We start from the raw sequence: 25,163 nt of genomic DNA on the forward strand, positions 1-25,163 counted from the left end.
CTGGGGACTCAGACGTACTACCCTGTCTTTGTACTACAAAGCTCTCTTCATCCCTGCCATCACATATGGCTCCCCTGTCTGGTACGCGAGGACGGCACTAGAAGTGAATAAACGGATCCTCGAAACCATTCAGAGGACCATCCTCCTTACCATGTCGAGAGCAACTAGAACAACTAGCACGGCTACCCTCCAAGTCCTGGTAGGAGTTCTACCCCTGGATCTCGAAGCCACCCGCTGTGGTCTGCTCTACCATCTTGCCAGAAACACATCGGCTACGATGTATGACCTCACCACTGACATCACTAATGACCGCAACTATGAGAAGAGAAGAATCACCGACCACCTCATCCAGATTTGGCAGAGGAGATGGAGCAACACAGAAAAAGGTGCAGTGACCAGAAGATTCCTCCCCACTGTCACCAAGCTGTACCCTAAGGCGCCAGTGTGGTTTCACCCTGGTCGAAATACCACCTTCCTTCTTACAGGACACGGCCGTTTAAAGCTAAACTTCACCAACGTCCTGGAGACACTTAATGTTTGAGTGCGATTTGTATGACGACCTGCGACTACAGCTAATAACGTCAATCCAATATATCCCAGACAACCAAGAACCCAGACTGCTAGACACTCAAGAGGACTACAAGGCACTCAGTCAATATGTCCAGGATCTATTTTCTAGAAGGAAAATGATAGAAATATACCAAAGGCAACCCAACTAGAAAGAATGCAGGAGGTCAAACAAGAAAAAAAAAAAAAAAAACACAAGCAAAAAACTCACCATACCACAGAAAGACAAAACTTTATGATAATTTGAATGGCCTACTATCGACCCAAAACTGCACTCCCTTGTGCGTTTTTTTTTTTTTTTCGGGGAGGGGGAGGGGGTATTTGCTCTTCTCCTCTCCTCGCCTCCCCATATTTTCACTCTGGTGGGGCATGGGCATGCCCCACTGAAAATGGGGGGTCACTCTCTATCCGACCCCTCTTCTTCCTATTTCATCCCCCCAGTCTTCACCCTCCCCTCCCAACACTTTCTCTTGTACAGCGACTGCCCCACATGTCCAAATTTAAATCACATCAAATTTTGCCCGACCTTTTAGGCTCTCTAGAAATAGTTCTTTCAGCGTAAAACCCCACGCAGCGCTTTCTAAATGCAATTTTACTTAAACCGATAACTACAACTTAGCGATAACTCCAACCTTTATTTTAGGTCCTCGTCACCGAAATCCCAGGAAAGTAAGTGGCAGGACCTGCCAGAGTATAATTAGTCTCTTGGTACCCCGGCCGGCGTCCCCGTCGCTAGGTATGGTAACGCCGGGTCCCACTGGGGGCCCGGCGGCCAACAGGCCGGATGAACAATGGGCACAACAAACTACATACCACATGACCCATACATTATTTTTAAACCTCTGGCATAGACAGGGTACTGTCACTCGATACAAAGAACATACGCGGAGATGGGAGAAATCCCCGGAGCCGTCAGACCCTCAACATACCTATACCTATACCTATCTTGGATGGACGTGCACAATTCCAGATACTGTAACCGGTGCATGCTACTGTACTGAGGCAATCCTTCCCCATATGAGTCTGTTCCGAGGTGCCATAGGCCTCGAGTTCGTGTTTATGGATGATAACGCCCCCCCCCCCCCAATCGTACTGCAGCTGTTGATATTCTTTTGGAAAGTGAGGACATTTTTCGTATGGATTGGCCTGCCCGTTTCTTCCGATCTAAATCCCATCGAACACATATGGGACGCTCTGGGGAGACGCCTAGCGGCACGTCAACACCCACCAGAAAATGTTCACCAGCTGAAGATGGCGCTGAAAGAGGAACGGACGATGTTACCGCAAGAACTTATCAACAACATTGTTCTAAGTATGGACAGGCGGTGCAAAGCCCGTATCGACTTAAAGAGTGGCCATATCTCCTACTGTGGACCACCTCTTCCCTTTGTTCCATCTTTGGCAGTGATACATCTGTATCATGGCAGCCAGTGCTATGTTGCCATTTTTGAATAAAGTCCCACTGTACCGTTTTGTTTCCTTCATCATTTCTGTGCCTCACGAGGTTCCTTTGGTATGCTTTTCCCATATCCAGGCCACTCCTATGAGAAGCTACAGGTGAAAATCTGACTGGTCCTTAAATTTTGCACATCAGTGTAGTACCACGTATTCACTACCTTCAAACAGCTCTGGAATCAATTCCACATCAGCGACTACTGATGGCTACTGGTGGCAATTGTCACCAATTGCCGATTCAGACTCTGGCACAGCCTGGCTGAGGACAGTGCAGGTACTCAGAATGGGCAACAAATGGAAGACTTCCTTGCCAATACATCACTTGCAGTCCTAAACCGGCCACACAGCCTGCCAACGTTTAGCACAACTTGTTACCTTAGCTACCATTGCCATACCCTCAAAATTTGCCAACTGGCTTGTCCATGAAACATGGACAACGTCAGATTACCGTGCAATAACCTTTGACCTTGTCCGTCAAATTGGAGGTACCCCAATCTTTGACATAAGGTTCAACATTAAACAGGTAAATTGGGATTATTTCCTCGAAACTCTCAGAATTGCACTCCAACGTATTCCAACAGAATTCATTTAATCAGCTTACTCCTCAGATCCACACTGAAAGAATCACTCGAATAATAACCGACACATGTAATGTTGTCACGTGGAAAAAGAAACTCAGAAGATATGCAGAGACCTGGTGGTGGTGCCTGGATCTGGAAACCCACCGGCGTAATATATATACATATATATATATTTTTTTTATTTATTAAACTTAGCGGTCCCAGTTAGCTTTCTTGGCAACCCCGCCACCTATATAAAATACCATACCAACAATTTACGTAATACATATGTTACATGTCTGCGCGCGTAGCACAGTGATATCGTCACCGTCCTCCCCACACCGAGCGGAAAAGGCCCGGGTTCCAATCCCGTCGATGACTCGAGGATTATTAATGGGCTTTTTCATTCCGTGGCTAAGTAAGGTTTTTCCCCCTAGAAACTGGGGGTTTTTCGTCCAGCAAAACAGGCAAATCGACCAGAGAACACACGCTATTTACCGACACAAATACCAGTTTATGTAATGAATTACGGATGACCCTAATATAATAATTATAATAATTAATATAATACATATTTACACTAATTGGTTAAAATCCCTGGCACGTGGAGCCGGATAATATCCAAAAAGAAATAGAGAAGTGTTCATGTTCTGATATGTACATTCCTGATAAGTTCGTTAGTTGCATTTAAGTCACTGCATCGCAAGAGGATGCTTTGAGGTTAATAAGGGTCCTATAAGTTTCCTTTTGTAGGACCCTCAGAAACAAGTGTACTACCATCATTAGCACATTATTTTTATTTCTTAAAGAAGGTGGTCCCAGCCAGCTTTCCGAGCAATTCCGCCATTTACTGCCATGCTGTACAGGTAATTTCTAGCATAACATATACCACCATTAGTTGGTTATCATTCCTGGCACATAAATCCTGAGAGATTGTCCGCTAGCATACGGATGATATCAAATACAGCATCAATCTTTTGCCAGCGTACTGATAATATCATACACAGCATCAATATAATACCCCCAATTTGGAGGGTATGTCAGTTTTTCAGTTCATATATCAATGGAACAGCTATTTCGCACTAAAGCTGATGAGTCTGTCTATTCTTGATTAGAGGAGAAATCTTCTCACAAGGAAATATTTTATTGTTTTACCTCACCACAGAAAGTCGACTTTGCATTCACTATATAAATTCACAATTAGAATAAGTTAAGGACTTTGTAACCACAACAACACATGCAGCTGAAGTAACTAGCACATATCAATTTTGAAGCCGTAATCAAGGCAAATGAAACGCAATCCATACAAAAAGTCCATGCAGTAATGGAATGAATAAGGGATAGTTAATGCTAGGAAGATACAGCTCAGTAACAGACCATTCCGAACCAACATCTTCAAGACGCTGATTGATTTTGATTTTTCTGGTGCAAAAACGACTATGGTTATACTGCTCCAGGAAGAAAATTAAAATACTAAAAAAGAGACTTCAAGACGCAAAGCGACGATTTGCTATTCAACTGTCGCCATCACAAGCGGCAGGCGGTCTAATCCTTCACAGGAGGCCCCCAGTTTCTCGACAAGAACCCAGCCACCCAGAGACGACCGGTGCGCCTCAAGGGCGATGGATCACAAATTCAAACTAAAGTCTGGTCCCTAAGTTTTGCCCCCCCCCCTTCTTCAACATCGAGATCAATATTATCGTTGGCTCATCAGCTCACATAGGTCGCAAACCATTATATGAGATATTCTCCAGTCCCAGACAACTTCCGATCTTCTATCTCAATTGCCACGAGACTGAATCCAATCACTTGTTCGAATACTCATGTTGTACACTAACCAAAGCAGGATCACAGCCATTCATTCGTCAAATAGCCCATAGGTATGTAACTAGGAGACAGAACTTTTCACCATCAGACAAACCATTGAAACGCCTATGCCAGTTGCCAAAGAGCAATGTTTTTCGTCAGGTGAGACCACAAAGGCATGCCTACAAAGGCATGCCATTCATTTCACAAACCACTCACCGTCATCAGGCACAAGAAAAGGGAATCCTGAAAAATTCTGGTTGGGACGACCGGGAACGCCGACCTTTAGGGAGTCGTATACTGCATCGTCACCAATAAGCTTCCACCAGTGGAAGTAGTTAATACCACTGCTACTACTGATAGTGTCCTCCACTCATATCTGGAAGACACCATCACTAATATTCTCCATGTATTATTCCTTGTTGAAGATCTTGCTCTGTCCTCTGTCCAACAAGATATCTGCCACTTAAATGATAATGATATCAGTACAGAAACTGAACCTTCCTTTCTTTAGGAAGGACTAAAGGCCGCTATGGATCGCACTAAGAACAATAAATGTCCAAGACATAACCTCCTGGAGATGGAGGCAATCAAAAATTGTGCATCTGCCTACCCAGAACCTCTCTAACTATTTAATAATTGTCATGTTCAGTCCCAATGAAGGAAATTCCAATATTCCTCTCAGAGGTGTATTGCTAAAAAAAGTAGTACCGGAACGCTCGTTCTCCAGAAGACTATATGATCACGCCACATCGACTGTACAGTAACTGTATCAGACTTCAGACTCACAGTTCATAGAATAATCAGTTCTAGCGTTCAGCTCATGGCGAAACAAAATTCAGTGTTCGCACGCATCACAGGATATCTCATTCGTTGGATCTCTTTATCTAACACATTTTACTTTAGTAAGAAACGTTCCAGTTTCATTGCGAAATTTATATTTTTGTTTTTAAATAAATTTTTAAAGAAATCTATTAATTTTAAAGATTACTATTAATATATATTTTTAGTAGCAATGGGTAAAATAGATATTTCTCTCTTCCCTTTGATTATGCCATTGTTTCATAATATTAGGTGTATAAATTTAACGATTTTCTATTATGACATTTAGAAAAAAGTACTGTAACGTCGTTCTGGTCCAAATACACCACTTAAGATTCCATTAATTCCTCTTAAGACAGTTTCAAGATTTATTTGAATCTATTCCACGTAGAATACAAGCTTTCTGAAAAGCAAAGGGTGGTCCAACACCATATTAGTGCATACCTGTGACTATTATTACAGGTGGTTCCATTATTTTGTCCTCTTCCCCTATAATACTGTATATTATAGGGGAATTTCATCCACAACCTTCCAACACATACCAATTGAACAAGCCGGATTCCGACCAGGCCGAAGCTGCTGCGATCAGGTACTGGCACTTACCAGCCATATCGAGAACGGATTCCAAGATAAGAAGAAGACCATTGCAGTCTTTGTGGACTTGACATCAGCTTATGACACAGTATGGCGACAAGGAATGATTCTGAAATTTTTGAAGATTATTCCTTGTAAGCCCCTCGCAATCCTAATTAACAATATGTTATGCAACAGAGTGTTTGAAGTACACTTAAACGGCAGAGTGAGCAAGCCCTATATATTAAATGATGGTTTACCACAAGGGTCAGTTCTAGCCCCATTATTATTTAATATCTATACTGCAGATCTTCCAACAACTGCTTCTAGGAAATTCATGTACGCAGATGACATAGCCCTGACTGCCCAGTCTGCTGACTTCAATGCAGCCGAAATTGTACTTACAAAGGATCTTCATAACCTGAATAAATATTTTCACACATGGCGACTTAAACCTAATTTAAATAAAACCGAAGTTAGCTGTTTTCATCTGGATAATCATAGGGCTAACTATATGCCACAAGTGGAATATAAAGGTCAACGACTGAAACACAACCCTTTCCCAAAATATCTGGGAATTATAATGGACCGAACACTGACGTATAAACAACACCTTTGTAATATTGCAGCAAAGATAAAAACTAGGAATAACATCTTGCATAAACTCAGTGGAACAGGCTGGGGAGCAAACGCAACGGTGCTACGAACATCAGCCCTTGCCCTAGTCTACTCAGTTGCAGAATATTGTTGCCCCGTATGGCTTAATAGTGCACACTCTGTAAAAGTTGATATCCAACTGAATGACACAATGAGGACAATATCAGGCACCATTAAATCGACACCTTTAAAATGGCTACCAGTGTTATCTAACATCTATCCCCCTCATATAAGAAGAGAAATAGCCTTGCTGAAAGAATGGCAGAAATGTCAAAGAAATCCTCACTTGCCCATACATCAGGATTGCAACCCCCAGAAGCCGGAGAGATTGAAGTCTAGGAACCCCTCATGGAAGCTAGGCGAGAAACTTATCAAGTCACATTTTAATGCTGACCAGACCTGGCGCGAAGACTGGACTACTTCAAATCCCGACCACCTGGGCTTGGTCAGTGATCCATGCAGAGCTGTTCCAGGTTTCAACTTACCAAGAAAGGAATGGACATCCCTGAACAGAATCCGAACAAATCACGGAAGATGCAAGTTTTGGCTGCATAAGTGGGGAAAAACTGAAAACCCATTCTGCGACTGTGACAACGTGCCCCAGACCATCCAGCATGTCATCTCGGAGTGCCCAAAGAGGAGATTTGAAGGCTCCATCCAAGATCTACATAGTGTTACTGATGATGCTATTAAGTGGCTGAATAAACTGGACATTACATTTTAATTCATCAAATGTTACTTATAATTTTTTTTCTGTAAATATTGTTTTTAGGCTTATTGTAATTTATTTATTTATTTTTTGACATTGTTACAAATGTATCCTCATTTTTTGCCATACGAAATAATAATAATAATAATAATAACTGTATATAATGTAGTCTGATGTAGTATACTGTATATTATGTATTCTGTGGTCAATTTTCTTGAGAATGCAGGCTGAATAGCGTGAAAGCTATTCAGCCTGCATTTCCTTGAATAGCGTGATTTCAGTTAAATAACATATGTGAAACTATTTTAGAGTCACTTGCAGTGGCGAGTGACGGTGAATCGGTTTAAATGGTTTTAATTGATGTTTTCGAGTTTCTACTGTCATTATCATGTGGTGGTTCGAAGTTCTGTCTCTTGTTAATAAAATTAGTTTACATTGGAAAAAAGTTGAAGCTCATCTACATTTGTTTCATCTTCGATAGTTTTATGCTTGGCTTGAATACTTTTATTCAAATGGAATGTAATCCGTATTAAAAGGAACTCGCGAGTCCGCAGAAAATAGCAAAAGAAACAAAAGAGACATTTTATTATGAAATTCTGACGAATCCATAAAAATGTCGAGAAGATGGTTTCCGAACTGAATATTTCAACGTAATTATTAATGAAATTAAAGAAAATTTAGAAAATCACTTTGAATCATTAAATGGATTTGTTGATAAATTTGGCGTTCTTTTTGAAATATCAAACTTAAAAAAAAAAAAAAAAAAAAAGACCAAAGTACTTTAATGAATAAATTTTCTGTCTATACTCCGGGTCAGAGGAGTTCACAACATCGAAAGAATACAAGAAACAGCACCGTATTTAGCAGTCACGGGCGCTCCAAAAACGTGTATTTATGTACCCCTTTTCTTGACCACTCGGCTGCGGTTTGTCAAGATTTAAAAATTGTCTTATACTTGGGTAATTAGCATTAGTAGAGTCATATAATGCAAGAAAGCAAGCTTATGCAGCATCAGCCAAAAAAAAAAAAAAAAACCCCTTCCACTTCACCCCTCCGTTCGTTCGAAATACCTGTCCAGCTGAGCCTTAAATTTATTTAGACTATCAACTTCCACAACAAGGGATGGAAGTCTGTTCCACCAACCAACTACCCGCTGGCTAAAGGCAAATTTCCGCACATCTATCCTACATCTGTCTTTCCTCAATTTGAATTTATGCCCTCTCAGGTGATTATTCTGAGCAAGAGGCAGTATCCCATCAGCATTGAGCATGCTCAAACCATTCAAGGCTTTGTACACCTCTATCAGATCACCTCGCCGGTGCCTAGTCTCCAGACACTGTAATTTGCAAAACTTAAGCCTTTCTTCGTAAGAGCAACCCTTCGTTCCGTTCACTAACCTTGTTGCCCTTCTCTGTACTCGTTCCAGCAGCTCTACATCCTTCTTGAAATGAGGCCTCCAGACCTGTATACAGTACTCAAGGTGCGGCCTGACCATTGCCTTATACAAGGGAATAATCACCTCCCTATCCCTGCTAGAAAAATTCCTGTATATCATTGATAAGACACCTTGAGCTACTCTTGCAGACCGTCTGCACTGCTCACAGAACTTCATATCTGCCTGCACAATTACCCCCAGGTCGTTTTCATTCTCTACCACTGTCAGTGTAGTATCACAGAATTGATACGTTGCTCTGGGGTTGCTGTTTCCCATATGTAGTACTTTACATTTGTCAATGTTAAACTTCATTTGCCACCTCTCAGCCCATCTGCTCAACCTTTCCAGATCCTGTTGCAGCAGCATAGCGTCAGTAGCGTCCTTAACAACCCTGCCAACCTTTGTACCGTCTGCAAACTTGGACATTAAGCTTGATATACCATCATCAATGTTATTTATAAATACAGAAAACAACAATGGACCCAACACTGAACCCTGAGGGACTCAACTAATAACATTAGACCACGATGAGCAGTGTCCATTAATTACCACTCTCTGTCTTCTGCCACTTAACCATCCCTTTATCCATAGCAACAATTTGCCAAAAATGCCACACTGCTCCAATTTGTGCAGCTGTCTTCCATGTGCAGCAGTGTCAAAAGCCTTTCTAAGATCCAAATATATAATATCAAAGTTATTCCCTGCATCCAATTCTCTTGTGACTACATCATAGTTATCCAATTAAATTGGTCAGGCAAGACCTTCCCTTAACAAAACCATGCTGTGTCTGAGCTATAACTGAATTCTTGTCAAGATGATCCTGCAGTGCTTCTTTAACCAGTGCTTCTATTAATTTTCCTGGAACAAAAGTTAAACTCACAGGTCTATACTTACTTGTGTCAGCCTTTGATCCTCCTTTGTGAATTGGGGTTACATTTGCACATCTCCAGTCTGTGGGTACCTCCCCTGAGTCCAAGGAATCTTTCATAATTATGGCGAACGGATTGATTACTTCCTTTGCTGCCTCCTTTAATATAACTGGATAGATCCCATCCACCACAGGTGCCTTTCTTGTATTTATCTTCAACAATTTCTCCTCCAGTTTACTCTCAATTATTACAATATCATCTAGCCCCATGCCAGTGTTTACTTCATCTATGGCATTCCCCTTTCTGAATAACTCCTCATGTGTGAATGTAGATGCAAAATATTGATTTAGTTTGTTTGCTACCTGAGCAGGATCATGAACAGTTGAACCATCGATATGAAGTGGACCAATCTGATTCATCTCCTTCCTTCTAGAGTTTACATAAGTAAAGAACTCCTTGCTGTTTTTCTTTGCATCTCTTGCCAAAGATTTCTCGTAATCTGCCCTCACCTGCCTAACCTCCTTTGTTACGATACGTAATTGTAATGATTACGTATTCCTTTGTAATGATTACGATATTGATTGTTATGGGCTGTTTAAGGAATTACAAGGATGCTGACAAGAAATTTTGAAATCTTCCAAAATTTCCGATATTTATGTCGGATTGAAATAAATCGAAACACAATTTTCAAGACATAGTCCAATTTATTGTTCAAAAAACCTTAGTGAAGTGTATCCAAAATATTCATTCTGTTACGAATAATTGTGACTGTTCCTGTCACTACTGCACCTGCTGAAAGGGGCTTTTTAGAAAAGAAACTAATTAAGACCTATCGCCGAACAACTGTGGAACGCCCATCAAGACTGGCCATTCTTTGCATAAAGAATGACGTTGCTCCAGGCGCTGGACTATTCTGAAATCTACAATGAATTTAGATCCAGGAAAAATATTTTGATCCACGAAATATTTTTAGGGAGAGAAAATTTTATTCCTACTTGCTATCAGTACAGTAGAAGTCAGCTAATCTGGCATCCAATTGTAGCATTTTCGGATTATTCGACGTTTACCTAAAAATACTTACGTAGTTCTCAAGTAATCAAAAAAATTGTACGTGGCATTTATTTTATATTTTTTCTAGCAGATATTTTATTATATAAAATGGGAGCAGGGAAACTAAAATCGCCGTCCTTCCTCGCCGTGTGGAAAAGGCCTGGGTTCGTATCCTGTCTGGTGGGGGATCTCTATCGGCCCTTTTTAATAACGGTTGGGTTAATCGTTTGGGACGAGAATTGCATGTTGTATTTCCCTAAAACTGGAGTTTTTTCGCCCAGCATGCAGACAAACCGACCGAAGAGTGCACATTATTACAGACAATGATTGGCGTCTTGTGGCCTTCACGCACCACATCAACCAATAAAATAATGAAAATACGTAACTGTAAAGTACAGATTAATAATAATAAAATTAATAAATCAATCTTCATCTGTCTCGACTGCTTTTTTCGCTCTTTAATATCATGCACAGGGAATGACTGATATTAAAACTGCTTCATTATCATGAATTATCATTCACATTGATTTTTAAAAATTTCTGCAAACAACTGAAAATAATAAATAATTTCTGAAAATTTCTGCAAAACCATTTTTGCAAACAACTTTAGCGCCGTTTAAAAATTTTGGTATAGCTTCCCGAAACATCTTTGCCTATGCTAAACAAAGATTCGGTGGTCCACTCTAATTCCGTGAAAATTAGAGCTTTGAAAATTCTTCTTATATCCTATACGCTAAATTAATTATAAATGATAAATTACTTATTCCTGGAGTATCGAATCAAGCAACAAAAATCAAGAAAACAAAACACAAGCGATGACAAATTACAAGACAACTTTCGACTCACAAACAGGAGTGGACTGGAAAAATTTTTCACGGACGCTTCATAGAGGTAAGGACCGCGATGAAAACGGTAATTAGTTGCGATTGTCTCTTATAACAGAAATTAAAATTTCAAGCTCACTCGTGTTTAAAGTATTAGTTAAGACCAACATCTAAACTGATGCTCAACGAGTAGCGGAGAATTAGAGAAAAGAAAACATAATAAAAATTGCAAAATAAATTGCTATTTTTGCAAAGGAACACACAGCCAACACACACGGTGTTGGCTGGCCCACTCATGCCAATTTTAAATCATATGCTGGATTATCGGACTTTTACTATTTTTAGGATTGCTAAAATTCTACAACTTGAAGAGGTTTAAAACTTCTAAAATGTAATTTGCTATAATACAAACAGGCTTGTCAGGTGTACAGTTTTGATCCAACAGTGGGGTGTTTTCGATTCCTGACTGGTAATGAAGTTGAAAAAATACCATACACGTAACTGTCCCATATTTTGTAATTAATTATTAAAAATATGATATTTTATTAACAAGAGTTCCATTTGGACCTCTACTCATACCGATGCAATTTAAAATTCTGCTTCGGAGAATTTTTAAATTTCTCAAAAGGGGCCAAAGGGCTTTAAATCAGTTATTGGTCCTCCGTAATTCTATCGTAGTGATACAAAAACAATAATGAAACAACAAAAGGTAAAACACAGATATGTATATCTGATACCATAAGGCACGACTTAAAGGAGTTAACAATAAACCCTCTGCCAAGAGAAAATTGCTGCTGTCCTATAAAAAATAAGGCAGCAGCAATTACGGGCAACAATTCATGCAATTCATAGCGAGGGACAATTCAAATTCTAATCGAAGCAGGCACTAAATGATAAATTCAACGTTTAATCTCTGAATTACATGCCCTATGGGAAATTTCGACATTATTTTGTCTTACCTTGACGGTACGCCTTCACGTCTAACTTGGCTTGAATTACTTTTGTCCAATGTGCGCGACATATCTAAATATGGCGAGCATTCCTTAAACAAATTTTTCTCATCACAGATATGAAATTATCTAAAACGTAAACTGCGATATGTCGCTCTCACTTATTTCAATTCATTAAACAGAAGGTGGGCGTGCATGCAATTCGAAATGTAACTACAGAACTTCACTATACACCAAGAGAATAAAAAAGTCGGTTAATTTGTTTTGCTTCGAAGTATACAGAGCTTAATAGGTTATCCATTTTCTCATTAAGTCAAAATTTTCATCAAACCTTAACGTTCGGAAGGGATTAATGCCTCTCCTTGGTCAAGTGAATGTTTATCCCTAGTCGTACCTGATGACGGAAGTGAAACTAGCAATGTCACTGGAGCCAGAAGAGTGAATAAGCACAAAATACTGGTACGTTGTTGTTTCGTCATAAGTAGATATCGGATAAGTACACTATAAAAGAGGCAAAATATGCACGCAAATATGCAGAAAAATATACGAAAACATGTACCAAAACGCTATTATACGCAATAAAATTTTTACACTTATTATAATTTAAATTTATTTATTAAACGTTTGGTTTAGTTTTTTAAGCCACAAAAACAACTAGGATTATAGTGCGCCACGTCACAGTTAAAGTTTAAAAAGATGGATATTTTGATAAACTTTAAATAGTTTACCTCGTCGAGAGGTTATATATATATATTAATTAAAAAGTTACAGTGGATGAAAAAGGTTTTCAGTTGATGAAATAGTTTCAGTTAATGAAAGATTAATAAGTCAGGTATATATATGTACAGGGTGTCTCAAAAATATTGGTACAAACGTTTAGGGGAGGAGGTAACATCTAAAGGAATGTGAATCGCATAGGAACCCATAACCGGAAACGTCACGGGAAAGTAGTAGCAGAGGCACAACAAGAAGCAGAAATGACACAAGACAGTAATTAGTGGCAAACATTTATTTGACATAATATTAACGATGGAGTACGAGATGGATGCATTTCATGATGTTACAACAGATGCTCGAAGGTTCCACCATGAGACGCGATGCATGCGTGACACCGACGCAGCATGGATTGGCGAACACGATCGAACACACCTGGAGTTTCTTTGACAGTAGCAGCAGTGCAGACGACTCTCGCCACGAGATCCATTTCCGTCTCCAAAGGCGATTCATACACGATAGATTTGAGGCCCCCCCCCACACAGAAAGAAATCAAGGCTCGATAAATCAGGTGAGCGTGGGGGCCAGACAACGGGTCCACCACGGCCAATCCATTGACGCCCAAAACGCCTGTTAAAATGGTCACGAACAAACCTTCCATAATGGGCAGGCGCCCCGTCATGTTGAAACCAAATGTTGCGTCTCAAATTTGCTGGAACATCGTCAAGTAACCCTGGTAGAACTTGTTCAAGAAAGATCCGATATTTAGCGGAGTTCATGCGGGATGGTAACAGGTATGGGCCGACTAAGCAGTCACCGACCATACCTGCCCACACATTTATTGCGAAGCGATGTTGTGCCGCATGGGGGCGCACACCGTGTGGGGCCTCTGCTAATCCATACACTAGGTGCATGTCTGCCAGCTCACAGTTCGTATATCGATGCATGCTCTTCGTGCGGGGACTACTGCTTGAATGAGTAAACCAGAAATTTTTCCTCTCGTGAACTGATGAATAGCGCCGTGTACCGACTTACGGTGACGTTTCCGGTTATGGGTTCCTATGTGATTCACATTCCTTTAGATGTTACCTACCACCCCTAAACGTTTGTACTAATATTTTTGAGACATCCTGTATATATATGCACACACATATCAATAAATAAAATTCCGTAAATGATTCAAAACAAATTGTTTATAAGTGTATACATATTAATAGCATGTAAAAAAACAAAAACTGCTGACACATGATCATTGCCCGTGTCACGAATCTTGTCACTGCGAATATATCACATTACTGATAGGCCAAGATTATACGTCAGTTTGCTGATTTAGCTGCAGTATTGGCCAAATCGTTTCCGGTTTTTCATTGTGGCTGGCATGACCACGCGACGCATAGTCATTCCAGATATTGTTCCGGGTTGGCCCATGTTGTGTAATTGGGTAATCAACTCTTCAACAGTGCTGCGCCTGTTCGCCTGTACGAGTCGTCGGACCTGGCGCTCACCTCTCACATCAACCTTTGCTGTTGGGTCGTTGTTTGAACATTTTGACGCCAGTCCTGGTACACTAACTACGGCGGTTCTAGAACACCCCACCAGTTCAGCCGTTTGGGAAATCGAGGCACCAGCTCGTCGAGCACCCACAATCTGTCCTTTATCAAAGTCCGATAAATCCTTCCTTTTACCCATCACGCTCTTAATTTTACTACCTACTGAATCACTGACACATTATCTATGCTACATAGGTCGAATAACTGCGCACTCTCGTACCTCACATGTCAACGGGTCGCATTTAGTTTTCATAGGGGTGGTCATAATTCAGTGATCACTCAATGTATTTGTTAACTTTTTTTTTTTTATTATAGACTCCAGGTAGATCATGTTTTAATTAGAGTGTAGTGAACACCATGTAGATCTTTGGTCTTAAGAACTGTTTAATTAGAGTAAAGTGAAACTTTTATCTAGACTCGAGGTATATTATGTTTTTAATTAGTGTAGACAATTTTTTAAAAAGTAGACACCAAGTAGATCTGAAGAAATATTATTTCCAGGTAGATCTTGCTTGTTTTCAACTTGTAATTAAAGTATAGTGATTTTTTTCTGGTAGGTGTGTAGTTCTAATCTGGCAAGTAGATGTGTAAACTTTTATTTAATTAGAGTATAGTGAATTTTAATTCTGTACTATCTAAGAAAAAAATACAAACATCAAATGAAAATTCCATCCTTTTTAATGAACAAAAAGGTACAGTTTTATTCTTTTCTCTTAATGATATGGAAAAATGGGGGCATAGCGAGCAGCATAGCAGCTTCCAAGTTCAGAAACCATAACTAATGCTGCTTGAAGGATATTATAAGGGTTTAACAGGGGTTCTCTCTGGTTTTGCGTACATCTAGCCATAAAGTCCGTTATGTTATGTGGAATTAGATAACGAACCAAATGTTCATAGGCTTCCTTAAAACTCACGTCAGTAGTTCCGAAACGACAACGCTGAAGCAAACTTTCATGAACAGAGTGTAACTCGTTCATTATGGAATCTTGCATCAAACGGAATACATCTTTTTTTTTATTCAAATGAATTCGTCAACATATTGTATCCTTTGCAATGGAGACTCGCATTCCGCTAGATGTAATTGAAAATGTCCATCTAACTCACCAGTAACAACAGTAGCATAACTGTCTTCCGCCTGAACTTTCAAACCACTGACAAGTCTTAGTGTTTCTGGTGCACGACCCAGTGCTAAAATGGAAGCTTTGTTGCAAGATAATTCCATGGAAAGTGAAGCTGTTCATCTCGCCAATTTGATCAAACAGGGAATACTATTTTGTGTATGAGATGTGCTCTCGTGATGGCCATTTCCTATGAACAGGATGATAGGGTGTAAGGTGTATTTTGTGTCAAACGGCACCAGGGGTTTTCCCCATGTCCGCGTTGCTTTTATTGTGGGTGTACCAGTTCAGTGGGAAGGCCAGAGAATTAAAAGTATATAGGTAAAGTGTGTGTGTGTGTGTGTGTGTGTGTGTGTGTGTGTGTGTGTGTGTGTGTGTGTGTGTGTGTGTGTGTGTTTGGGGTCAAACGGCACCAGGGGTTTCCCCCATGTAAAGTACAGTGTCGTGTACCGTTGTTCCTCTGGTCATTTGGCCGCTGGGCCCCTACTGTGGCCCAACGTTGCCCACACCTCGCCCCGTGGAGGCAGACCATACCCAGTAGTCTTAGATATTTACTCTGGCAGGTCCTGCCACCTGCACCTACCAGTATAGCACTACTTCCGGTAGGTGCAGGATTTGTGCATTACAGCACACATAGAGAATTGTGGATCCAGGTGTTAGTTAATCCCTGGTGGCGAAATGGCCTGACATAATGCTCTTTTTTTTCAGGCCTGTTTTGCAGACGTTCTGAGCTTTCTCAGGAGTAAAAGGTGGAGATGGGCTTGTGTCTAGGAGCCACCCTTCATATCAGGACACACACAATCAATGTACAGAAAGACTACAGTATATATAAGAGCTTGTATATAAAATCTGTATATAAATATTGTATATAAATTGATTAATATTGTATATAAATTGATTAAGATATCTTGAGAATGTATATACAGTTGTGTGTTAATAAATAAAAAAAAAAAAAAAAAAAAGGTCCTGCCACCTAGTTTCCTGATATTTCAGTGGCTTGGACCTAAAAAAAAAAATATAATAAAACAAAATAATAATAATAAAAATAAAGAAATAAATAAAATCCATGTATATGCGTACATATATACATTTCAGAACGATAGGACGCATGAGGGAGATATCGCTAGGCCTTAGGTAGTCCGAATTTTGGGTGAGCAGTAATTTGGAAATGCTAAAATTTGACGTGCAGGTCATACGCTTACGTACAGATAGAGAGGGGGAGACTGAAGACTGGGGGGAGAAAGACAGAGGTGAAGTCGATAGAGGAGACGGCCCCGATTTTCAGTGGAGCAAGCCCATGCCCCACCAGGAAGGAAAGCGGGAGGGGCGAGGAGACGGAAGAGACCGTCCCCTCCTCCCTCGCCAGGGATAGGGGTTTAAAGTGAAGGGGCCCTCTACAGATCGCCATATGGCATCAGGCAGCGCTGTCTTCTCCGAGATTCACAGCATAGCTTGACATTCATGGGGCTAGCCCCGTCCGTGTATTCCTGGATGTCTCCATTTTGTGATTCAAAGTCAATTCCGGTAAATGGCATTGAGCGTCTTTCTTCTGGCAAAGAGGTCCAGCGAAAACTGGGAGTGCGCTCTGTACTCCTCTTCGGTGTCCAAGAAGCGGCGTTCCATTCCTTTTCGAAGGTATCTAATCCTCGTGATGAGGATACCTCTGAGGTCCTCATAATGTGGACAGTCGTATACTAGGTGATTCCAACTTTCGGCCTCCATACATGGTCAGTTGGGGTCCTCCGTGAGGCCAAAGCTAAATAGTTTCTCATTGTATGATTCGTGACCGGTTAATAAAGTTGCCATGTGCAGTCCCGGGAAGAATCAGGCTGGCTGTTTGGGGATAGATTTTCTCCAGGTTGGGTAGGTATTTACGGGTGATTTCCCCTTTTGTGGTTTCAGTCCATCTCCTCTGCCATATTTGCAAGAGGTGGGTCTGCAGTTGTGATTTCTCAGTTTTATGATCACCCGCTGGATCAGTTGTATAGTTGAGATGTGTAGCGGCCACTCCTTTAGATAGCAGGTGTAGTAGCCCGGTTCTGGCGACTGCCAGATCCAGGGGGGGGGGCGCCCCAACGATTAGCTGGAGCGCAGGAGTGCTAACTGTGCTACAGGCACGCGTTGTTGTTAAAAAAATTGTCCGTTGTATCATGTCCAGGATTCTTTTGCTTACTGCCAACGTTGTTTTCGGGAACCATATTGCGAATGCATACGTGACTGCCGGTAAAAATGTCGTCTTATAGTAAAGGGTCAAGGCTCTTTTTTTGAGATCCTAATCTTTTCTAGTGACTCTAGCCATCAATGCGGAGTAATCTCTGATTTTTTTTCTTACATATTTTAGATGTTCTTGGAATGAGAGGTTGTTGTCAAGGACGGTGCCTAAGTATTTGAGCTGGTTCAGTAGCTTGATGGTAACGCCGTCTATTTTGATTTGCGGCGGTCGCTGCAAGTTGAGGGTGCCTTTAAGTAAGATCAATGCTGTCTTTGTAGGTGATATGTTTAGTTGGTTTCTGTTAGCCTATTGTTGAAGTTGCTGTAGTGCCCTGTTTGCCTAGGTCTCTAAATCAGCCCCGGAGTCGGCTTTTATGGTCATGATGACGTCATCCGCAAAGGCCTAAGCACCGACGGGTCCCAAGTCCATCCCCACGAACTCGTCGAGGACTATATTCCACAGGAGTGGCCCAAGCACCGACCCTGTGTATGAACCCTGAAATTTTTTGATACCGGACGTTAATTTCCACTTTTCTATGTGATAAGTAACTTTCCATAACTTTTTTTGCAGCCTCCCTCAGCCTGGCCAGGACACTCGGCCACCAAATGAGTCGAACGTCCCGGCGAAGTCAATGGAGATGACTAGCAGGTATTTCTTGCTACAGTCCTGTGCCGTCCTGAGTAGATTACCCAATGCGTCAACCGTTGAGGTTCCAGGCTTAAAGCCGTACTGGTTCGCAGCCACTAGGCCAGCAGCTTCATAGTGGTTAAGCAGCCTTCGGTGCAGCAATATTTCAAATAGCTTACTAGCCACTGGGAGCAGCGCGATGGGTCTGTAAGATTCCGGGTATTCAGGATTTTTTGTTGGATTTTTAAATGATCAGTTTTAAGTTGGCCGTTTTCCATGCGTCTGGGAATTTTCCTGTCTCTAGGCATCGGTTGTAGAGGTTGAATAGTAGCTGCGGTGCGCATTATACTGCTTTCTTTAGCGTTTCTAGTTCCATCATGTCTGTCCCTGGGCATTTTCTGTTCCGAATCCGGGTGGCGGCTTCGCTGAGTTCTTCTTGAGTGAACGGGGGTTCCGTTTGCGGGGTTGGAGTAGCTGGCGTTGTTCTCCCATATTTGTTGCTCTTGTTGGATTGGAGTTACTGGTTCCCGATAGATTGCGTCCAATATATTATTCATTGACTGCTCCCAGGTGGTGGTAAGGTTCCCTTGCAGAGTCCTAGTGGTGGTGGTGGTTACCTCTCCTCTGGGTAACCTGCCAGTAGTTACTTTATATACTACGCCCCAGGGGTCAGTGTTCCTTTGGTAGAAACGAGGAGTTCCCACGACCGCTTCTTGCTCTTCTTGATGGCGTCCGTGTAACGATTTCTGGTTTCTCTATATCGTTGCCTGAGGACTTCAACCTCGTTGGCAAGCCATAATCTGCCAGCCCTCTGGAATTCTTTCCTTCTAATGTTTGTTTGTTGTCGCAGTGGTGGTTATTTCTTGGGTCCACCAAAGAACCGCACCGAATTGAGGGTTTTTCCTTGTGATTGTTTGGTCATTAATACTTGTTATTATATCTGTGGTTCCCTTCTGTAGGTCATTCGGGTCGCTCTGAGGATTTAAGATATGTGGGTTGTTTCCAATTGCCTTAGTCAACAGGTCCTTGTACAGGGGCCAGTCAGCTTTGGTGACTGCATATCTGTTTTGCAGTTTGTTTGTTGATATTGCTTGTGGCGGCGCTCTTGCTATTCTATAAGTTATGACTCGGTGATCCAAGGTGGTCAAAGCTTCTTCAACCTCCAGTCACGTAGCCAGCCAGGTTCCTACTGGCTAGAGAAATATGTATTGTGGCCTCCCAGATGGTGTTGCTGAAGGCCGGCAGCTGGTGCGGTGGGTTTAGTACTGTGAGTTGGGATCCTGAGAGGTAATCCTCAAGTACTTGCCCGTTTTTGGTTCCTCGTCTGTCAGGTGTAGTGCTGTACCACATTGGGGAGCGACAGTTTACGTCTGCGCCTATTATAATTTTTTGATTTGGAAGGGTATCCTGAAGGTGACGCAGGTAGTTAATTACTATTTCTATCTCTTGACCCGGCCTACAGTACAGGGCCCCGGCCTACAGTACAGGGCCCCGGCCTACGAAGGACCCTAGTGCTATGATTAGATGGGCACATGCTGTACATAATTGGGTTACTTTTGTATCGCGTGTGCGTACGGTTCTTGGAGTATTATTATATCCACGTTTTCCTCTTCTGCTTTAACCCAAATCTGGTCAGCACCTGATTTGGTTTTCTGGGCGTTAGTTTGGAATAACGTTTTTTTGATTTTATTATTTTTTGATTTTAGTTCCCATAATCAATCCTGCTTTGGTGTGTGCTCTTGGCTTTCAGGTAAATTGGACTTTGTGGATCCCTGGTACAGTGGTTATGGTCAAGTTTCATTATTTTGAAAGCTGTGAATAGTTTACACATTGGCTTCCCTGTCTTTGTGTGGGCAGGCATTGAATTCGTGTCTTTTTTTCGAACAGTGGCCACGTGTTGGGGTTTTCTGCGCACAAGTGTGAGTGGTATGGCCTAACCTGCAGCATCAGAAGAATTTCGGCATGACTACCCGCTCATGGAAGCGGTAGCTTCCCTATTCAATGAAGATCCTGGTCTGATACTTTAGTGCTTGCAATGCCTCCGGGCAAGTTCCACGATCCAACTTCTGTTTGTGCGTTCCCTCGCTTTTAAATGGTATTTTGGTGTTACTACTTCATGCGGTTCTTTAAGTGGTATTTTTCGCTGCAGATTTCTGCAGTAAAGTTCACTGCTAGCTGGGCGGCCTTAATTCCTGGACTCATATCATAGATGATTATAGATGGTCCCTTTTTCTTCGGCCGTTGGGCCGTCAGCCCCAGGGCATCTATCTTGGGGTTTTCGAGGATCCCTTGCATTTCCTGCTTGGTCTCCATTTCTATCACTACCCCGACGATTCTCATCTTGTGTATTCCCCTGATCTTAGTTTGTTCGAGGTCTTCCTTCAAGTAGTTGATTATTTTCTTTTTTTAGTTCGTCGCTTGTGGAGATTTCCTCTGCATTCTGTGGCCTGAGGATCACTATATTTGGTGTTGGGAGTAATGTTCTTTTCGGCTGTACCTATGTTGTCAGTTGGGTTTCTCTTGCCGGTGAAATCCTCAGCGCATCTGCGTAGAAGAAGCGCGCTGTTGCATGTTTTTTGCTCCCCTTTGGTGTAGACCTCTAGTGTGGTTGGGCCTTCTCAGATTCCAGATGTGTTTTGTACAGAATGGACTCCAGTTTGGTCCATAAAGTAACTATTTAGCCTCTGAGGCCCGCTGACACTCGATTGCTGTTCTCTTTGAATAGGACTTCTAAGGTTGTTCGGAGGACGCGAGCCTGGTCCATTGGCTCCCTTTCCGGGAGGATGGGGTTCAGGTAGGGTTTCTCTTGGCTTTGTATCTTCTTCTTTGGCAGTTTGCTGGGGGCCAGTGTGTGGTTCCTTCAGCTCACTCTGGCTTCTGGTTTCCCAGTCAGACCTTTGACCAGCTTGATTTCGGTTTTTCTTTTTGGCAAGGGGGGCGGCCTCGGATCTTCGGGTCTCCCTGACAATTTATTGGTGTTCGCTCATTGTCGGAATCCAGATGAAGGATCTCAGGTTGCCAGCTGGAGCCTTCCTGTTGTTGGTCCTGGGTTGGCTTGTACATTTCGGATTAACAAGTATCCGGATTATCGGGTAGACAGCGCTCCCTTCTTGAAGGGGATGAGAGTCTGAATAGAAAGAGGTGTCACACAAGTCCGTGGGATGATTTGCTGGTGCACTGCACTATAAGGGTTTTGGGCCATCCCCCACAGTCACTTTGGGCAGGGGGGGGAGCAGCCAGATGTCGAAATACCTCTAGAAGAACGGGGTTAAATTCCTGTTGGGTATTTTATATCGGTGAAGACGTTGGTAGCGTTATTTTGTTGGAAAAATCATCGGAACGGAAGTCTCTACATGGTCAGTTTATGGTAGAAGAGGGGGGGGGAAGAAACAAAAAATCATTGTTATCGGTTGGAATTTCACTCAGTTTGATAGAAATTAGCTGGGACACGATCACTGTCCAAAGTTACATTCACTGTACACTACACTTCCCCAGGCAAGAGCCAGATAGGTACGTGGCGCCCGCGTTATATCGGTGCCTCTCTATTTCCTTGTTTTTTTGTTAGTTGTTGGCGCATCGGCTTCTGTGGCCACAATGCACCTCCCAAAGTTTTTGCATTTTACTCTGATCCAAGCCCGAGGCGGGATTCGAACCCGCGACCTTTGGGTTGCCAGGCAGGTACTTTACCCACCTGGATAGCCCGGTCGGCATTTCCTTGTTGTGTGCCACATGGTGACCTTTATCGTCTAGTTTCTGATTATTTCCATGGTCGTAGCCTTGTGGTGTATTCTGGAGTCTGTTCGCTTACTCGAGCTGTTACTCTGGGTTGCCCTCAGGGATCAGTCCTAGGACCGGTCTGCTGGAATGTGGTTCTTGATGGGTGGCTCGGGGTATAGCGCGACAAAATTTTGAAGGCGGCATATACAGACGACTTGACCGTATTGGTTTTTGGAGAGTCTCGTAGGGAACTTGAAGAACGTGCGAACGAAACCTTGGGGGACCTTGATGGTTGGTGTAGTGTGCACAAACTACAGATTTCTATTGACAAAACTAAACAAATGTTTTTGAAATGTTATTTTAACCTGAATAGACCTCCAGTGTAAAAATTAATAATCAATCCATTAAAATTGTAAGAACGTATAAATATCTTGGCATAACGATGGACGATAGATTTAGTTTTGTAGCCCACGCAAAAAATGCGCTGAACAAAATAAAAAAGTCTTAACTGATAAAATCATTAAAATAACTAAAAATATCTGGGGAATGAAACCCGCAACTTTAAGGTTATACTACGAGTGTATTTTTATACCAATAATTTGTTATGCTGCAGGTGCATGGGGTTATCGTGTTAATAACTGTTTAGTCTTGAAGTATTTGACTCAAGCACAACGTTTCTTTCTTCTTGCAATCACAAGAAATTGCAGAACAGTGTCGAAAATGGCACTCCAAGTATTGAGTGGAAAACTCCCTATTCAATATGAAGTTATGTGCCACTAGTTACAATATTATCGCCGGAAAGCTCTGCCTGAAAGGGTGAGCAACTATTCAATTAATTTAGACGTACCAACTAAGGATGATAATTATAGAATTAGAAGAGAGTTTGTTAATAGTTGGCAATTAACTTGGTCCGATGCAAAAGCTAGTAGAGTTACTTTTAGTTACCTTCCTAACGTATTAGAATTTGCCAAGCAACGGTTGGCCTGGTTTTGCCCAGGTCTGAATGTATCTTTTCTTCTAACAGGGCATGGCAGCTTGAACTCCTAAACTGTTCACTCTGGGGTTGGCTGCCTCTCCATTATGTAAGTGTGGTGCTCCTGAGACCATGGAGCATTTAATATTTAACTGTTATCTCTATACAGACTTAACAAATAATCTACAGCTTTAAAGAAGTGTACACTGAAGATGACCTGCCATGTTTTGTCAATGACAAAGAAAATTTCCTAGCTTTCTCTAATTTTGCAGATAAATTGTTTGCACGTATTTCCTGTATCCTTATATGCTTCGACAATTTGGTCCTCTGCTTCAAATATTAGGAAATTTCTCAGCCTGGAATACTGGTTGCTCCGGTGGTTAAATAGGATTGCCGGGAAGCCCTTCACAATTTCGAAATCCATACTTTACGCAAACTTAAACACAGTTCCGTGGATTCAGATGATCACAATACGAAACATGTGCACTCTGGCACAACTTCTGACTGGGAGTTTAGATGCCCCTCAAATTGAAAATCTTGTAGTAAGGCCCCCTGGAGCCCGCTTCCACATTCCACAACCCTCATGTCTCCGAAGCGCTCTCAATGACACGGACGGATTAAGGCGGATGTTTCCTGCCAATACTTTGGAGCTCTTTAGAAACCTCAAAATAGACCCGGACAGGTACTGCCATGAGAAAACTTACAGGAAGCTCATTGCAGCGGATCTGTATACGAAATTACAAATACGATGAAGAATGTAATTCAAGAAAGACTTCAAGTACCCCCGAACTCAAAATATCTTAAATGAACGATATATTGTTTCCAAAAAGACTCTTATAGGACTGAGGGTATTCCTTTTGTTCAGAGAATGACAATAAGGACCAATTCATAGTGTAAATGATGTCATTTTTCTTTGTATGTATAATGTTTTGTAATTTTTCTATGAATGTATGATTTCTGTATGTATGTATTTTTCCTCTATATTATATTTATATATCTTATGTATTTGCTGATATTTTATCCTATGTTACACTCTAATAAGTTTAGTTGGATGTATGTATAATTTCACCCTCCTAGATAATTTCTGTACAGGGGTGTGTTCGTTGAATAAACTGATGATAATAATAATAACAACATGTCGGCCGAATCCAAGGTGAAAGCCTATCTACAGACTTTACAGGCATTTCTGGGGCTGAAGGAGAATAGCAGGCCTCTTCCAGGTGCCCCGACAGTGGCGGTTGTGGCTGGGGGACCCCCAAAAGAGGACAGAAGAATCAGCCAATTCTGACTTCTTCCTGTTGCTGGAGAAAGAGGATTCAGTGGATAAGCACGCAAGTAAAGAGACTTTTTTCAATTTCTTTTATTTAACTGGTCGATTACATCTAAAGTTGCAAAAATATCATTGCTCTATAAACAGTAACATTTATTAACAATTTAGTGCATGGGTAGACCACGACACCTGTGAGTTAGAAAGAAAAATAGAGTGTTATCCGCAAGCTATAGATTCGGGTTGTTGGATTACAACCTTGTTATGAGTCCATTTGCGACATTGTCTTTTAAGAAACGCAACAAAATCTTAGGGAGGAGACAAGTAGAAGTGTCAGAATATTCTGCTTCTTTTTCTGCGAGGTAAATAGCAATCCAGTAAAAATAAATAAATTTTCTGTTTATACTCCGGGACGGTCAGAGGAGTTTTACAAGATACACAGAATACAAGAAACAGCACCGTATTCAGCAGTCACGGGTTTGAACCCCGGTCACTCAAGGCACGTGTACTTATGCACCCGCGCGCCTGACCACTAGGCTACGGCGGCCTAGGTGCCTGGTTTCTCGGACGGATCGGTGTTCACGAGGAGAATTGCGGGTTTACTAAGGGTGCTCGTACGCATTTCATCACGAGCACATACGCCCATGGGATAATTTTTTGTGGCGCATCATTTCTTCAGTATTCATAGTCAAGATCTGTCTTTCGTCA

The 25,163-nt window shown here is 41.7% G+C and overlaps 1 protein-coding gene across 2 annotated transcripts in view; it reads right to left on the reverse strand.

Moving 5' to 3' along the window:
- LOC150091146 (uncharacterized) overlaps window positions 1–25,163 on the reverse strand; it is a 208,199-nt gene that overhangs the window by 156,307 nt on the left and 26,729 nt on the right. The window contains exon 1 of one of the 2 annotated variants that reach the window (XM_090382214.1): window positions 12,287–12,386. The exons of the other annotated variant lie outside the window; for it this stretch is intronic. Within the exon in view, the coding sequence (XP_090238340.1) occupies window positions 12,287–12,348 (62 nt within the window). The 5' untranslated portion in view covers window positions 12,349–12,386. Of the gene's footprint in view, window positions 1–12,286; window positions 12,387–25,163 lie in introns of those variants that run through there. 2 annotated transcript variants of the gene reach the window in all.

The sequence above is a fragment of the Mastigoproctus giganteus genome, chromosome 1, assembly GCF_048544385.1.
Source record: "Mastigoproctus giganteus isolate SK-2022 chromosome 1, ASM4854438v1, whole genome shotgun sequence".
Taxonomy (NCBI): domain Eukaryota; kingdom Metazoa; phylum Arthropoda; class Arachnida; order Uropygi; family Thelyphonidae; genus Mastigoproctus; species Mastigoproctus giganteus.